This window comes from Medicago truncatula, chromosome 2 (genome assembly GCF_003473485.1).
Source record: "Medicago truncatula cultivar Jemalong A17 chromosome 2, MtrunA17r5.0-ANR, whole genome shotgun sequence".
Taxonomy (NCBI): domain Eukaryota; kingdom Viridiplantae; phylum Streptophyta; class Magnoliopsida; order Fabales; family Fabaceae; genus Medicago; species Medicago truncatula.
Genome location: NC_053043.1, coordinates 51,160,060 through 51,178,032, shown reverse-complemented (window position 1 = coordinate 51,178,032; position 17,973 = coordinate 51,160,060). Strand labels below are relative to the sequence as shown.

Below are 17,973 nucleotides of genomic sequence, written 5' to 3'. Positions count from 1 at the left end.
ATACACAATTAGATGAAATAGACAAATCCTTCAATTGAATTCTTCTAGAATGTATGTGCTTCTGTTCCTAATTCAATGTTTGAAAATGATGAGTCTTCAGTACGTGATCTATTGACTTGAGTTGTTCTTTATATCTCTTGTACATTTTTAAGGTTGTCATTCTGTTTCCAGCATGCATTTGTAGCATTGGTGAGTAACATCTTGTTTCTCTTATGTGGTTATAGTTTCACGAATCTATCAGAGGTAAAAAGTTTTTGATAATGACTATGGTTACTCTTAATTTGGTAAAAAGTATATATATATATATATATATATATGCATTAAACTTTTACATTTACATTTACCTCTTATCAGATGAAGCAACTATATGTTCAATATTTGAGAAGCATTAAGTTTATACTCCTCTCGCCTTAAAAATAAACAAAGTTTCAAATAGATTTGTTTAAACTCAAATGTTATTAACAACGGTAATGTTGTATATCACGATGAATATTTTTGCAAATGTGTCACGAATTGGAAATTGCAATGACAAATAAAAAATGGCTCCCACTTACCATACATGCGGTTACCAAAAATAAAAGGGTCGGTGTTTTAGCTTTTTGGTGCATGTCAATTAAATCGTTGTAAAAAATGACACATGAACACACATGTTTTTTAAAAGTTGTATGTAGCAAGCTTTAGTACCATAACAGACGCAAAGAGAAATCAATGGAGGTTGGTCTAATTGGTAAGAAGGTTACTCATATCTCTTTTATCGCTCTTTAAGCCTACCGTGTTAGCTAAACCTCGTGATCCAAATCACCTAAACTTTCTATTATTAAAAACAAAGACACAAAGGCCGGAAAAATGAGATCTCATTTGAAGTTATAGTTTAGTGATTGGGAATTTAGGTTTGGAGTTTGGATTGTTTGGTAGCACTGACAGCAAGGTAAAAAAAACTATTAAGATCGAGTATCCGCGCCTGTGCTTGAAATTTCAGCATACACTAACTTGTCGTGATCCACAACTGTTGCATTCATGGATTACCTTGCCCCTTCAACAATCAACACCAATTCTATTTATTGTGTCTCGTGTCTGCGCTTGTGCTTCATAGTGACTATTAGGCCATTTGGTCTATTAGGCTTGCTGTTAGTCAAATTGTTTCCAACTTGCCCTATATGTTCTGTTTCCAACCCTCCAAGTCGTAACCCACCAAATGAAAGGACCAAGACCAAAGACAAAACTTGCTTCGTTACGCTCGAGCCATTATTCAGTGAGCATATATCGTTAGACTACTCTAACAATATTTATGGCTTTTATGTGCTGCTACTGAAAAATCATGGTCCTGAATTTTTTGTTCTTTTTGTGACTCTTGAGAATGTGATCAAGAGTGTTTTGGGTGTAATTACTGAATTTCTCAATATTTAAATGGAAGCTTATGATTTGTAAATTGTAATGTGAAATAAATTCCTGCTAATGCTTTACATTATCTGCAACTTACTTTGCCTTCTAACTTTCCACATGTTTTTTTCTGAAAGTTGTATACAAATTGAAATGAGCTAGAATTTTATCTCATGGTATGCAGCATAAATTCATCAATGATTAGACTAATAAACTCCCATGAAGTTATGTCTTCAGTAAACAACATATAATATATAATCAAAGGGGTCTACATCTAGTTTAAATATAGCAATGTTGATTATGCAGTAAAATGCCAGTCTCAGATTCTGCAAACATGACCATAAGCCAACCACTACTACTTTATTTTACGGATTGCAAACCACCGTTGTTGACAGGACCGTTCCCAACCATTCAGAAGCCCCGTTATAAACTTGATAATTTTCATTTAATTACTATCGTTTTGGTCCCTTAATTAAAATTTCATTTATTTTGGTATCTTAACTTCTCTCCGTTACATATTTTGGTCCTTTCCGTTAGTTTTAATTCAAAAACGTGAGGTTTTCTTCATTTTCTTCTGAAATTTTTCTCGGATTTTTGTTATTGAAGGTTGATGGAAATGATATGAAGATGAAGAAGAGGAGAAGAAGATGAAGAAAATTTAACGTTTTTGAATTAAAACTAACGGAAATGACCAAAATGTGTAAGGAGATAAGTTAAGATACCAAAATAAATCAAATTTTAATTAAGGGACCAAAGCGATACTAATTAAATAGTTAAGGGACTAAAAATGCAATTTAACCTAAAAAAAAATATCTAGTACCACTTATAGTGACAAACAACTTAGTTGTATAGACGGTTATGTATGGACAATCCATAATTGACAATAAATTGTTGCCTTTTAGACTTTTACCTACAAAAAATGACATTTACCGATGGATTATGGCCGTAGATACAAGTTTTTTTTTCCAAAATTTAAGACCCGTGTCAAAGGCCTTGTAGGGGTGCGGTTATGGTGCATAAGGAAATGCTTATGCACCCTGCATAAATCCAGAAATTGTTTTGGAGTACAATTCACAGAAACCATTTTCACAGCAAAATGGTTTTGACATAATTTTATACAAAACATAATATGTTTTATGCAAGATGCTGGAAACCATTAAGTACATTTAATGGTTTTGGAGTACAACTCACATAAATCATTTCTAAATTTATGCAGGCTGCATAAAGATTTCCTTATGCACCATAACCGCAGCCGACCTTATAGCACTTGCACGGGACCAGCCCTAACTATTCGTATTGATAAGAAAATACGCACATAAATATTTGGGGAATCAAGACCCCTAGATTGGCAAATCAATGTGAAGAAATGCATATGACATAAAAGATATAAGATGCATTATTAACAATTATAAATATTTGAATTTTTCTTAAAAAAAAATATTTGAATTTAATGCCATGATGATGATAAAATGGTGGTGGTAGCATGTAAATTAAAATATCCTCGCGAACTTACTTCGGTTAATAGGGATATTACATAAAATATATAGGGATCGATGTTCGATTGTCAGCCACTCTATATATAGGGACCTTCGTGAATTTAGTTCACCTTAAAAAATTTAAATAGAACATTGTTCTTTTAAAAAAGTACATTTTTATTTTATTACGGACCTCTTTTCACTTACAGAGCTGAGCCTTCGAATTCGTATGGTAGTATTAATTTTTCCTCTTACACAAAATTTTGTTTAACAAAAGCTTCCCCCTAGAAAAACAAAAGCTTCTAATTTTTTAATTTTTTGTTTAAAGGGCTTTTACTTTCTTTTAAATGCTTCTATTTCCATTTTTGAACATATATGGAAAAGTAATTTGCTAGCAAATGGTCTTCAAAATTATGAAATACTATTTTTTATTATAAAAAAGTCTTTTAAAATCCATTGAATTCTCAATTCCATACACCCCTCTTAACCTAATTGAGCAAGTGGTCTGTATAAGAAATTTAACTGAGATATATTTTAAAAAACAAAATACTTCATTAAAAAGTAATGATTTTTCTCTGACAAGGAGATGAAACTGCAAATGACTTTAAATTTTACATTCTGTATAAAGAGATTCGAAATATTCATTCCATGTCCAATAAAATATTATAATTTTAAGTGTGAAAATTTCATCCTCTCATAAAAAATGTCAAAAATTCATATAATTAAAATCTAATATAAAATGAACAAAAAATCAATAAATTGGTTAAATGATGAGATAAAAGAGAATTACAGAATCCTAGTTATAAATGCTAGTTATTATTGTTTTGTTGATCAAATTAATGTTACTTCTTTTTATTTTGGGTCTAAAATTACTTATTTTTCAAAATAATCAATATTATTTATTTTTTAAGTATTAAAGTGATTAAATATGTCTATAAATAAAATATAAATATTTTTTGGTGTAAAAAAAATGAGAGCTTCTACGGTGCAGTCAGCAAACTGGTTTTTTTGAAAAAGTTAATTTTAATCTTAATGTTTGATTCATTTTTAAATTGTTGATTACTGATTCATGATTAATAGTAATTCATTTTCTAATAATGCTTGCAACATCTTGGACTTACATGTACTATTTTATCGTTGGCATCTTTAACATGCAAACAGAGTTGATGATATTATGTGATAGTCTTAAGTGTTACACTTTGTGGGGGTGTTACACTTAAAACAATGTATGATAAAATTAGATTAAGTGTATTCTTGTTAGTCTGATGAATTGATGATACTATGGGGGATTGAACTTTTTATGTCATTTTACAAACAAGTGAGGTGTTACTCACAACATTTTTGATACTACAGTGTTAACTTCACATAAAAGTCATTTTCGTGACTTCACCATAGAATTTTCCAAAAAAAAATTACAATCCATTTACTTCTCAATTAAGTATTCTTTTGTTTAAAAACACAGCTAAGTAGAAAGTCACTCTCACTCACCAAGGGTCATAAATCCAACCACAATTGAATTCATCATCACTTTTGCTAGAACATTTTTGGAGATGGCCAAATCTGTAGGTGAAAAAAGGGTTAGGAATAACATACCCAATGATCTTGTATTCTCTATTCTGTCAAAACTTTCTTTAAAATCTTTAAAACGATTTGGATGCGTATGTAAACCATGGACTTTCTTATTTGAAAACTCTTGTTTCCGCACTAATTTTATATCAATTCCTCCCTCTTATTGCAATGATATATCTGTCCTCTTATATGAGGTTGTCGCCCATGATTATTCTATTCATTGCTCTTCCTATTTGCTTTCTGGTGATAGGTATGAGAATCAAGTAAAATTAGACTTTCCAAATCCGTTTCAAGAGGAAAACTCTTTCTTTAATTTTAATACTTGTGATTATTATGGTTGTGACCCTATTACTGGAACTATTTGCCTTTCACAAGGAAAACCATTTGTACTGGGGAACCCAACTACCAATGAATACAAACTCATTCCTCCCAGCTCTCTTCAGGCTGTACCACCTTATAGGGAGCTAGCATCAAAAGATCTTCATGGGTTTGGTTATGACCATATCAAAGATGACTTTAAAATTATTAGATACATGCGATTTACTACAATAAGTGACCAAGAACTTGAACGTCTTGATGTGCGATACGAATATGTTCCATGGAACGAAATATCTTATGAATCTGAATGGGAGATTTATAGCCTAAGGTGTAACTCTTGGAGTAAACTTGATATCAATATGCCTAATCATTGTGAAATTGGTTCATCTCAACTGTTGAACATTGATGGAATGTCTCATTGGTGGTATGAAAGTGAAAATCGTGATAAACATGTTTTAGTTTCATTTGACTTTAGCAACGAGATGTTTGTTACATAGATACAGATTTTTATCTTGGCTTGGTGCAAAGACGATTGGTGGTGCTTAATAGTTCCCTTTCTTCAATCTCATGGTATTATTCAAATACACCTATCTTTCACATATCGATTTTGGGTGAACTTGGTGTGAAGGAATCGTGAACTAAACTCTTTGTTGTTGGACCAATGTCCGACATTAAGTATTTAATTGGACTAGGGAAAAATGGTGATATATTTTTCCATAAAAAAGATGACCGACTGGTTTCTTTCAATTTAGGTACCAAGAAGGCCGAAGAAATTGGTGTTAAAGAAGCACATTCTTATAATATTGCAATTTACAAGAAAGGTCTTCTCTCGCTTGGCGGAATAAATAAGTAATTGGATTTTCGTGTTTGCACCTTGAAATATTAGGATTGTGTTTATTAGAATTTTACTTTTGTATAGTAAAAAGTGGTTTGTAAATCACTCAGATCTTTGATGATTATGAATATTATTGCTTCAAAGTTATTTTGTGTAGTACTTCGTTATTTGCTTAGAAAAATAGGAATACAGTTGGCTTATCAATTTTAATATTCAAAGTTCATTCTCTTTTAATTTGCCTTTTTTTTTTAATTGTCTCCAATTTTATGTAGAAATAACTTATATGAGAAGAACATTGGATCAAATCTTTACTATGATCTCTAACTTTTATAACCACAGCGTAATCTTTTCAGCCTTTCGTTTCATCCCTTTGCTGCAATTTCTTTTCTTGTTTCAAATTTGAGTTTCCAAATTCTTTGGCAAGGCTATTTTGTTGGTATAATAGTTTTATTTTTATAATGTACCATGATTGTTTGTTGCCGCTCTTTACACAATCCCACTATCAAAGAAACAACCATGGGAAGAAGGTATGAAACAAGAGGGGTTGGTGTTGTTGTGATGACGATGAACCTAATGAAAATTAATAGAAACGAGAAGATGGAAGATAGATGAATGGCATGAACGGTAAATTGGATGTTTTATGGTAGTTAAATTCCTGACCCTCTGTCATGGTGTGAAATAATTTTGATAAACATGATGATGCTTTGAAAGCATAGGCATGATGATGATGATAACGTGCAAGGTAGAAAAACTAAGCCTAAAATGGAAACAACGAAACACTTTCAAGACTCTTCAATTCATGTCCATTTTATTTTCACACATATCTTATTATGACGACGATACTAAGCGACATGGTTTCAATTAATGATGCTGTTTCCTACATCTTAGTTTCAATAATGATTATACTTCTGATAACTCCACTTGCAATTCCTTTGAAAATGACTCTATTTCCTGCAATTCGAAAAAACAACATTCCATTGGTTGGTTCTTCTGATCTTTCAACAGAAACAAGTCCATTGATAACATCATCATCTTCTTCAGCTGCATATGTTGGAAGTTTTCATGACAATGAGGATGCTTCTTCAGATGTTGAGATACTAATTGCAGAAGGGGAAGGGGCCATTAGGAAGAAAAGGAGACCAAAAAGAGGAGATGATTTTAAGTTCAAAGAAGCTTTAGTTAAGGATGATTTTTGGCTACTTTGGTTTGCTTATTCTTTCGGGGTTGGCTCAGGAGTAACTGTGCTCAATAATTTGGCTCAAATTGGAGCTGCTTTGGGTGTAGAAGATACAACCATATTGCTCTCAATCTTCAGCTTTTGCAATTTTATCGGTCGTCTAGGTGCTGGTGCTGTTTCTGAACACTTTGTTAGGTATCTTATTTAACAAGTAATAGACTGTACAATTTATGACACTTTGTTAGCATATACTCATTAGGTTATCATCATGACAGGTTGAAAACACTACCTAGAACATTTTGAATGACAATTACACAAGAAATAATGATCATAGCATTTTTGCTTTATGCTTCAGCTCTATATGGCACTATGCTGCAACAGCTTTACTTGGGATGTGCTATGGAGTTCAATATTCTATAATGGTCCCAACTGTTTCTGAGCTTTTTGGTTTGAAGCACTTTGGTGTAATAAGTAGCTTCATGATGCTAGGAAATCCAATTGGTGCCCTTCTTTTTTCTGTTGCTGGAAATTTGTATGATACTGAAGCGGCGAAGCAAGGAAACTCCACCTGCTACGGTGCAAATTGTTTCAGAATCACTTTTCTTGTTTTGGCTGGTGTATGTGGAATTGGTACCATTTTGAGTATAATTTTGACAGTTAGAATAAGACCTGTATACCAAATGCTGTATGCCGGCGGTTCGTTTCGTCTGTCTCAAACTTCAAATCAATATAATTGTTCAATGAGGATATAGAGACTACTGTAAGCATATTTATGGCTTTTATTTACTACCGTAAGCATACCAATATGTAAATAGAAGCTTATGATTTGTATATGCCATACCATAATATAATATAATATTGTAGTTTGAAATTACTTATACTGCTTTGCATTATTGAATACAAATTTTCCACTAGTCTTTTTGATTCCTGAAAATTGTATACAAATTGAAATGAGCCAAAACTTTATCTCATGGTATGCAGGATAATTCCATCAACCTCAAAATTTTGACTGCATATACATATAAGCAGCTCACTGTTGAATGCTTAAACTAATTGAACTTGTCAAATTACTCATACAGAAGACTCCTCACTTGTGCATTAACTTGCCAACCAACTCCTTTGGATTTGGTATTTATGATTCTTATGAGTTTCACGTATATTATAAGTCCTGCAAGTACTAAATTAACTCAAAAAATATCATGCGAAATGCTAAAAACGAAGCTGATTATGCAGTAAAATGCCAGTAACAGACCCAAAATATATAAGAAAGATGGTAGAAAGAAAAAGGAAGAATTTATCAGAGCCTGGTTTCGATCCAGGGACCTGTGGGTTATGGGCCCACCACGCTTCCGCTGCGCCACTCTGATTTGTTATTTTTGTATCCAAATAAATATTACAAATACCTAAACGCTTTCCTCTTGTCTCTGCTATTTTTAGCAACCCCATTTGAAATATAGTAAATTGTTTTGCCAGGAGCTTTTTTCTGTTTTCCTTGCTGGAAATTTGTATGATACAGAATCACTTTGAGTATAGTGAACCATTAGAATAAGACTGGACCAAATTATCAGCTAGGCACAAAACTTACCAAATTTATCCAGCCATTCATTATTCAATGAGCATATAGAGACTACTGTAGGTATACTTCTGGCTTTATATGCTACTGCTGAGTTTCCCAATATTTAACTAGAAGTTTATGGTTTGTGTATGTCATACCATGATAATATGATGTAGCTTGAAATAAATTACTACTGCTAATGATTTACATTATTCCCAACTTATTTTTCCTTCTAATTTTCCTTTTTCTTTCTTTCTGAAAGTTTTATACAATCATTGGTACACCTCCAATAAATGAATATTTTTTGGAAATTCAGCATACAACCAACCAACTCTATCTTGGTGTCTCATCATTTGAAGCCTCCAATAAAAAATGTAGATATCTCTATTCAGAAGTTCACTTGCTACCTCAAAATCATGTAGATTCCACAATAATTTATCAAATATAATCCATTTTAAGAGATATAATTTTTAATACCAACCAAAGACGTCAATTTTTGTCGTTTTCTTGAAGCTTGTTTTGTAGTGCTTAATTTAGTTATTAAATTTATTTTTCTGTTACATTACATCTAGTTTAAAATAAAATAAAGCAGATTCTGCAGTAAAACACCAGTCTCAGATTTCCCAGACACCGCCTTAATCGAATTGAGAAATAGATTCCCTACAATAAGTAATTGTATGACACAGTTACTAACATCGACTGTCCGATTTAAATCAATGGTCTAGATCGTTTAAAATAGATTAAGTGAAGTGATCTGAACCGTCTGATTGCGAATCAATGACCGAGATTGATTACTTTGTTCTATGGTATGAAAGTTGTTGTTTCCCAAGGGTCTTTCTAGCTAAATGAAGTAAAGTAGTAAACATAATAATTTGATGATTAATAGAAAAAGGCTCAATTATTCAGTGACATAAACACCAAGATAACATCAAATATACTGTGTAAATATGTACTGTCACCACATAAGACATAGTATACAATGCATAAACTCAAGTCAAGCAGACTCAAACTCAACTCAAATTATATACTTTTTGCTACAAAACTAAGTATCTACCTCAATACTTAAACATGTAATTAAATTAAAGGACATTTGTTGAACCTAGACCCTCTACAGGAGGATGTAGAGAAAATTGGATCCTCTACGGCTGCACTATCGTGTTGCAGCCTTAGAGGATCGAGATAGAGAGTATTTGAAAGGAGAGGATCCAAATCCGAGAAAAAAATTTAGTTTGGCTTTAGATCCTTAAACATGGTATCCCACTTGATCTCTTCAACAGCAGCAGACCAATAACCATCATCATGATTATCATTATTACCATCACCACCATCATCTCCATCCATCTTTTGCTCCTTTTGGAAATTATACACAACAGGACTAGAAAAACCATCAAGATCACCAGACAAAGCAGGAGCTACTGTTTTTGGCATGGAAGACCTTCCATTTGTGAGAAACATTTTCTCTTGCTTAGCCACAACAAATTTTGTGTTCCTCTTCATTATAGCACTCTTCCATCTTCTTCCAAATCCACCATTAGGCCTAGTTGGCATCACCATAAGTGCTGATTCTTCAGTATGAGTCAAAGTCCTAACATAATTAGCTAAGTACTTCTTTGTCCTCTTGATTGCAGCAACAAATTTTGCAACTGTGTGTGGACTCTTTCTCTTGTCTTTTTTAGCAAGCTTGAGAATTTCTAATCTGTGTTTGGCTATGGAGATTCCCATGCTTTGGAGAAACTCATGGTTGAAGTAAAACATGTCTTCTTCTTCAAGCTCGTTTTGTGCAAAGACAAGGCCATACTCATATACAAGAGATGGCTCAAGATTGGTTTTTGATAGCCATGAAAACCAATCCATGGCTGTTGAGTAAATGGAATATGTGTGAAGTGTGAACTTTGATACTGTGTATTGTTAATACTGTGTTTGACCTTTCACTTCAAGACTTATATCTATGAATATATAGATATAAAAAGGGTTGGGTGGTAAAAACAAATATAGTTTTTTTTTATTATTTTTATCTTTGATATGGTCTTAAGTTTTTCTAAATAAATTATGGTAAATATATAGTACCATGACAATCTAGATCTGAAGACTGAGTGCACGGTCAATATTAACTTACACATTCTATATAGTTTCTAACGTATTGGGATTGAGAGTGACTAAGCATAGGTCGAGAAGGGGAAGGTCCATGTAATGTGACCCATGTTGAAGTAACATAACATGTTAATTTCCTACAAAATGTGATGGAAATTTCATGTGGACAACGTTGTGCCGTCTATGTAGCGTTTTGTGGGAACCTACCACTCTTTTGGTAGTGTATGTAGTAGTAGTAGTAGTTGTTGAGATGAAAGCACCAAATGAGAATTTTGAAGAAAAAAAATTCAGGTAATCCTATTAAACATTAAATATTGTGATTGGGACTTGTGTTGAACTGAATGCAAGGCATTCTGAATTTCTTTGACTAGCAAACTTATGAATTAAATAATAAATATGACTGTTCTTCCATTATTTCTTACATTAATCCTCTGCCATTGCAATGTACAACACTTTCTAGTTATAAATTCACTATTTAACTTTGTAGTACAACTTATAATTGAATCTTATAAAGGTACTTAAAAAGGAAGCGTAGATGAATGGAAAAACAATTAAATCCAAAGGTACTTTTAAATGGACCTAACCTGGCCTAATAAATACAGTGTGGATCAATGGCATGTCCATGCAAGGTTATTGATCTAATTAGAATATAATGGTTTCAATATTAGAAGGTTTGACGTCACAAATTGTAAAATGGATTCCATGTTGTTACTGCGTTAACATAGTTCGTCCAATCAAAATAAAACTATAACCGTGTAAAATTGGACAAATTAAACTACATCATAGTCATTACTTGTTAGGCCGAGATCACCTACTACATAAAACAATTACAACAGGCAATTTAGGTCCCACAAAATGATAAATACTTTAACCAGTGAAATTATATTACTTTCAGATTCCAGTGTCGGTTGCCATGTGAGATGCTTTTTAATTTCTTCCATTGTTTCTTAAAGAAGTAAAAAAATCATATCCTACATTTAATGCTTATTTCTCCAAAGTAAAAAAAAATTGCAGGTGAAAATAAGAACAAAAAGTAATCCAAAATTTGTGTTGGCTCTATGACAAATCAAACAACAAGCTTGTCCCAACGCTTCACAAACGGCTCAAACACTTTCCGTTGTTATCTTCGAATAGTTATGGTCTTGTGTCTTAATTATGCCTTCACGAAAATAAAATATCATAGCAAATTTGGATCCATGCAGGTTCACGAGCACAAATATAAATATCATAGCACTGTTGCCATGTGATTATGATGAGATTGGATCTTCTTCTATAGTATATTTAATTTAACCATGCTAACAAGTGTTCAAACAACATTGTTCAAAGGCTTAAATAAGTAAAAGGTCCCTATAAGTTAGCGCGTTTTTGGTTTTAATCCTTGTATCTTTTTTTATTGCGAAACAATCTTTGTATTTACTTAACCTTTTGAAATTGGTCTCTGCCGTCTATTTCCGTCTAAAAAACGCATTGCTGACCAACAGATACATACGTGGGACTAAAACCAAAAATGCATTTTTACATAGGGACGAAATTAAAAAAACATAATCATCAAATTTTGGAATTTAAAATTAATTCTTTCCACTTTCTTCTTTGCTCAGTTCTATCTGTCTTCTTCATTCCTTCCATGTCCACCCTCTCAAAGCTCATCAAAAACTCATTTCCTTATTGAGCAAACTCTTGTTTTTCGAGCAACAACAACTTATCTTCCTCTCACATTTTTTGACTAGCATTTTGCTGATCCAGTCTACGTTAAATGCATATTCTTCGACCCTTTTGCTTATTTAACCAACCATTTTTGCAAAACAACACTTCCATCGCTCAAAAAAATCTCTTTCTCTTACTCTTCAACATTTCTTCCCTCTTGCCGGAAATCTCATTTCTCTACCACCCTCACAAAAACCGTTTATTCTCTACACCAAACAACACCTAAAAAATCTCAAATAAACTAATCACCTTGTTCCAAAATTAACACACAAAAACAAGTTTGATGATAACATTGAAAATGACACATTCATCCTTCCATTGTTAGCTTTGCAAGTCACAGTTTTTCCTGACCATGGTATTTGCATTGGCATCACATATTGCCACGTGATGGATGATAATAGTTGCAATCATTTCATGAAATCTTGGTCTTTTATCCATCAAGGAGGAAATGTAGTTGAATTGAAGTCACTATCTTGTTTTGACAGAGAAGTTTTGAGGGACCAAAAGGACTTGAAAATGTTTTCTTCAATGACTATTTTGCAATGAGAAAATCATGGAAGCCTAGACTCATTGCTGAAACTCAAATCACCAAAGAACATGAACATTTTGTTAAGGCAATTATTGTTTTTGGAAAAGAAGAAATTGAGGGGATGAAAAAAATATGTAATGGATCAATGGAAGAAAAATGGCAACGATAAGGAAATCAACGCGCCACAATTTCTATCTAAATTTGTCGTAACTTGTGCTTTCGTTTGGGCTAGTATAGTTAAAGCAATACATAGATACGATGATGAAGATGAATATTTTGCTCAAAAGCAGTTACCCAACCCCGAGGCATCCCAAGTTCATGATACTCAAGCAAACAACACCCTGACAAATTGAATGAGATGCCATTTGGTATAAGAAAATGAGTTTTTGCTGTTAGGGCGCAAGCTGTGGGAGGCTGGGCATGGAAGAAATGAAGAAGAGAGAAAACCAAAGAGATGAAGGTGGAAAGATTGGGTTTAAAATTTCAAAAATTTGATGATTACGTTTTTTTTTAATTTCAGTCCCTATGTAAAAATGTGTTTTTCATTTTAGTCCCTCTACTAAGAGCAGTTGTCATCTCATCAAGTGCCATGTATGCGACTGTTAGTCAGAAATGCTTTTTTTTTTACGGAAACTGACGGCGAGGACCAATTTCAAAAAGTTAAGAAAATACAAGGGTTGTTTCGCGACAAAAAAAGATATATACAGGGACTAAAACCAAAAATGCGCTAACTTACAAAGACCTTTTACATATTTTAAGCCTTGTTTAAATAATCTACTCCAAGAAAAAAAAAACATTGTTTTTTTATATAGAAATTAAATTTTTTAATTTCTTAAACAATGTATTTAGAACACTTGTTAGCATTTTTTAGTGCATATTTCAAGGGAAAATGATGCTACTCCAGAACACCATTAACCTCATTGTCCCTAAATTCAGTTGCATATTCCTCTATTACACTCTTAATTTGTAAGTGAAGATTAATTAGTCCCAATTTTTTTAACTCATTTTTGTTGAGTAGACTCTCTCAAATATTATTTTCAAATAATGTCATAATTGAGAGAATTATTTAGTACTCTCTAGTTTGGTTGGTAATCAGTACCCTATAGACAAGAATAGTTTAAGATTTTAAATTTATTTCAAAATAATTAAAAATAAAAAGTTGACAGAATATTAAATGATTGGACGATTGGTACATACTATTGAATCAAATTCTAGTATACCAGAGGTTTCGCCAAAATATATTTTTTAAGGACCTTTCACCAAAATATTGATTTTTTTTAGGATGCAAATTGCAAAATATTATATATCTTGAATTTCTATGACATGACTAATTTCAAAATTAATTTTTTTAATATCTCATTTTGTTTAGCCTATGATTGGATTTTGAGGTTTCGGTTCAAACATTAATTAGAGAAAAGAAATTGAACTAATTTTAAACGGTACAAAATAATAATAGGTTTGGAACTCACAAGCAACAACACTCCATGTCACGTATATGGCACCTGCTGCTAATGAAAGGGATAGCTTCCTCTATCTGCCTTGGTTCAATGGACTGCCCTATTTGAATATCTAGCTAGGCTCATCATCCTTAACAAAAGGTAACAAAACGACAACGTTAAATACAAATTTTTCCATAATAACTATGTCTGTGAGCATGCTTGCTGCACAGTATGAATGGAAATAACCTAAGCTGAGTTAGGCTTCACAATATTTAAGTCTAGGAAATTATACCCTATATTATACCCATACGTTTATACCTTAACCCCAACAAATATCAATAATTCCAAAATTGCCCTCTTTATCATTTAATTTTTTACACTCATATTCTTCACCCTATCTTCAACATTCATAAGTCTCACATGAGTTCACCCCCACATATCATGGCAGTACATATTTTTTGAAAAACTATTTTAAACATGTCCGGTTCACCCTTACATCAAATTGCATTCACTCAGGTTTTCCATTTTTTTTTTTTTTTTTTTTTTTGAGATTTTGGAAAACTCATGTGCATTCTTCCGGTGTGTTGATTTTACCGGAGAATTTCAACGATTTATTTACATTGATTTGATTTAGAATATCACTTTGAAAACTTGTTTGTTGAATTGATCATTGATTTTTATGTCGAAAAAAAAATACTACTGAATTGATATGTGAGTTTTATTTATATTGGGAACATCACAACACAAACGCTATTGGATAAAATATCATCTTCGATTGTACCAGAAAAATTGAATTAATGTTCAGCAAATCTATTTTAAATAGACTCACAGACTAATATATCATTGAAATTAAATTATATATTGATAATTAACATGATATTAGAGAGTGTGACATTAAAAAAAAATATTTCTATTTTTAAGGGATGAAAACATATTTCTTTTATTATTTTTTATAAACGTTTATTTAGCTAAATTATCATTTTATATATGTATATTAGAATAATATGGGTTTATTTAGACAAAAATTTAAAACATTTTAATTTTCCATAAAAAATATAAATTAATTTAAAAGATGTTATATTTAAAGGTTTTTTTCAAAAGGCGCAGACAGAGTATCTTTCAAAAACAAAATTGTGTGCATACTCCTTTCCCATCACAAAAATTGTCGTAATTCATAAAATAATAATTTTACCATATTAATCTTGTCAAGTATTAGTGTATTCTAACAATCCATTTGAGTTGATTTGGTTGTGTTAGATTGGAATATTGGAGTGTGATTTCTGAGATCTAATATTCATCTCTGTCAATTTCGGTGGGCTAGTTGTTCCTTTATGTATAGTTGTGTATGCTAATCGATGCATATAGAACCGTAATGTGAGATAAAACTCTCCCTTAATAAACCTTTAGAATGCCAATTGTTGCTTTGTCATCACCTAGACAGCATGGACCGTCATCGCCAAGAATATATTAGAAACAAATATAGTATTATTCTATTTGTTTTTATGAGCTAATTAAATCTCTTCAACTATTTAAGGTACTAGACTTTCCACCCGTGCTGCCGCACGGGTCATATACATTGTAGATATAGTAGACAAAAACAAATCTCAATGCATATCAAAGAGAATGAAATATGTGGTCCCAAATATATGCAGATGTTGGAATTCGAACCTCAGACACCACGCTTATTCACAAAAAAAATATAATTTTTATCAATCGTGTGTTACTTCATTCTTTTGTTAAAATTATATGTCAATATTATATTATTGGTATGTTACTTCATATTTTTCTTTTTTTTTTTGAAAAAATGTTAATTCATTCTTTTGTAAAAATTATATGTTAATGTTATATTATGTACCTAAAAATAGTACATTCTTAACCTCAACATGTAAAATGTTTTATTTAAATAATTTTCCTTTTATCGAATATTTGGCTTTTACCGTAAATGATACCCTTTAACTGTTTGTTGAAATGTTTCTTCCACCTGTTTATATAGATTGCAAAATTCAGGTGCATTTTGTGGTAAATATTTAACAAAGAGAGTTCAGTTCTAATTTGGATGAAAAGTGTAATATTAACAAAAAAAATGTTGCTATAATCTTTCAAAACCCTTTTATTCCAATAGGGCGATTTGTTTTGTTGAAGAAATAGGGCGATTTGTTTTGAAGAAATAGGGGAAATAAAGCGATGCCGATTTGCTTTGTTCATGAAAATAGGAGATTAGGTGTGAGCATTAGCGTTGTTCATGAAAATAGAAGATTAGGTGTGAGCATTAGGGTTAAAACGGTAAAGTTATGCAACAGGGTTTAGGTTAAAATTAGGGCTCATGAAAATATGAGATTAGGTGTGAGCATTAGGGTTGTTCATGAAAATATAAGATTAGGTGTGAGCATTAGGGTTAAAACGGTAAAATTATGCAACAGGGTTTATGTTAAAAATAGGGCTCATGAAAATATGAGATTAGGTGTGAGCATTAGGGTTGTTCATGAAAATATAAGATTAGGTGTGAGCATTAGGGTTAAAACGGTAAAATTATGCAATAGGATTTAGGTTAAAATTAGGGCTTACGGGTTACCTTTAATATATAAGAAGATAAGAAGATAAGAAGATTAGGTGAGAGCAATAGGATTGTTCATGAAAATAGGAGATTAGGTGTGAACATTAGGGTTAAAACAGTAAAATTATGCAATAGGGTTTAGGTTAAAATTAGGGCTTACTTGTTAACTTTAATATATAAGAAGATATTGGTTAAATAGGGTATCTATAATTGAAAATATTTACAAATATAATAAACTTGATTTGTTTCGTTAATATATAAGATTTTAAAATAATAAAAAAATCTGATTTGATTATCTCTATTTTTATAAAAGTAAAACCCTAATCCATCACTATAAATAAAGGCCTCAGAGAGAACGATAGAAAGGACAAGAAACATATAGAAAAAGTAAGTTGTGTAAGCACAGACAATTCTTTTGTTGAAAGAAAAATAACCTGGTACGTTTCTTTTCTTTTCTTTAGATGTATTTGCAATTTCAGATTTATATGTTTTTCTTTTCTTTTCTCTAGTTATGTTTTGTGTAAGCACAGTCAAAAATAAAAATCTTTCTGAGGGACGATTTAGATGTATTTGCAATTTCAGATCATATTGTTCTTAGGTTTATATAATTTTTATATAATTGTACTTTTATCTTTGGCATTCTTTTTTAACTAAAAAATTTTAAGGTGAGTGTGTGATGCTAGTTCAAAAGAAATACCTTAACTCTCAGAATCCTTTTAATGAGATTTATATTTACAAATCATATGTTTTTGGTGTAATGTTTTTTTAATTTGTCGATGTTAGTCTTTTATCCCACTTATTGTTGCTGTCAATTTCGTCAAGGTATTTTTTTTTCGTTGGTGTATTTTTTATAACAAATAAACTACAGTTTTTCAGTTTTTGTTTGATATCCCAAAAAAAACAAATTAGTATCTAATTTTGTTTGATATATCCTATTGGACTGTCAATATATTCCAAAGGACTCGAATGCCCTCTAGAAAGGCTTAGGCGTCTTTTAGAGGTGCTCCTTAGGCCTAGGCGTGCCCTTACAGAGGCGCCGCCTCAATTAGCTTCTAGAAGCATCTAGAGCATAGTAAAATGACTTAAGGCCAAGCTTGCTTGGGACTTAAGTCACACGAAAACAAGCCCATAAAGGGTTATAAATACCCCTCTTGGGATCATTCTCAAGGCATCACTTAAACAAACTAAACTCTAGTTTCTAATATTGTACTTAATGCAAGTACAGTTGGCGTCGTCTGTGGGAACCTCGGTAAAACTAACTTACGCCACACATTTGGATCGTAAACACGATTCAGAAAACAAAACCATCATCCCTAAATCGTACCATTCATCGCACTTCAGGGTAAA

The 17,973-nt window shown here is 31.9% G+C and overlaps 2 protein-coding genes, 1 non-coding gene and 1 pseudogene across 3 annotated transcripts; 2 read left to right on the top strand and 2 right to left on the bottom strand.

Moving 5' to 3' along the window:
* The first annotated feature begins 4,405 nt into the window (after nucleotides 1-4,405).
* On the top strand, nucleotides 4,406-7,506 carry LOC120578424 (uncharacterized). Its single transcript, XM_039831145.1, has 3 exons — nucleotides 4,406-5,226; nucleotides 6,365-6,949; nucleotides 7,110-7,506. The coding sequence occupies exons 1-3, from the start codon at nucleotides 4,406-4,408 to the stop codon at nucleotides 7,504-7,506; spliced, it is 1,803 nt and encodes a 600-aa protein (XP_039687079.1).
* Nucleotides 7,507-8,049: 543 nt separating this feature from the next.
* TRNAM-CAU (transfer RNA methionine (anticodon CAU)) lies at nucleotides 8,050-8,121 on the bottom strand. The gene has a single exon. It is a non-coding gene; the product is annotated as a tRNA-Met (tRNA).
* A 1,059-nt stretch (nucleotides 8,122-9,180) lies between these two features.
* LOC11430703 (uncharacterized) lies at nucleotides 9,181-10,445 on the bottom strand. The gene has a single exon (XM_003597892.4). The coding sequence runs from the start codon at nucleotides 10,161-10,163 to the stop codon at nucleotides 9,534-9,536; it is 630 nt and encodes a 209-aa protein (XP_003597940.1). The 5' UTR covers nucleotides 10,164-10,445; the 3' UTR covers nucleotides 9,181-9,533.
* A 1,544-nt stretch (nucleotides 10,446-11,989) lies between these two features.
* LOC11432038 (coumaroyl-CoA:anthocyanidin 3-O-glucoside-6''-O-coumaroyltransferase 2-like) lies at nucleotides 11,990-13,227 on the top strand (annotated as a pseudogene).
* Nucleotides 13,228-17,973: the final 4,746 nt, after the last annotated feature.

Coding starts and splice junctions, on each gene's coding strand:
- LOC11430703 (XM_003597892.4), bottom strand. CDS start 10,163: ATGGATTGGTTTTCATGGCTATCAAAAACCAATCTTGAGCCATCTCTT.
- LOC120578424 (XM_039831145.1), top strand. CDS start 4,406: ATGGCCAAATCTGTAGGTGAAAAAAGGGTTAGGAATAACATACCCAAT. Junction 5,227..6,364: donor TTTGACTTTAGCAACGAGAT/GTTTGTTACATA, acceptor AACACTTTCAAG/ACTCTTCAATTCATGTCCAT. Junction 6,950..7,109: donor GTTTCTGAACACTTTGTTAG/GTATCTTATTTA, acceptor TTTATGCTTCAG/CTCTATATGGCACTATGCTG.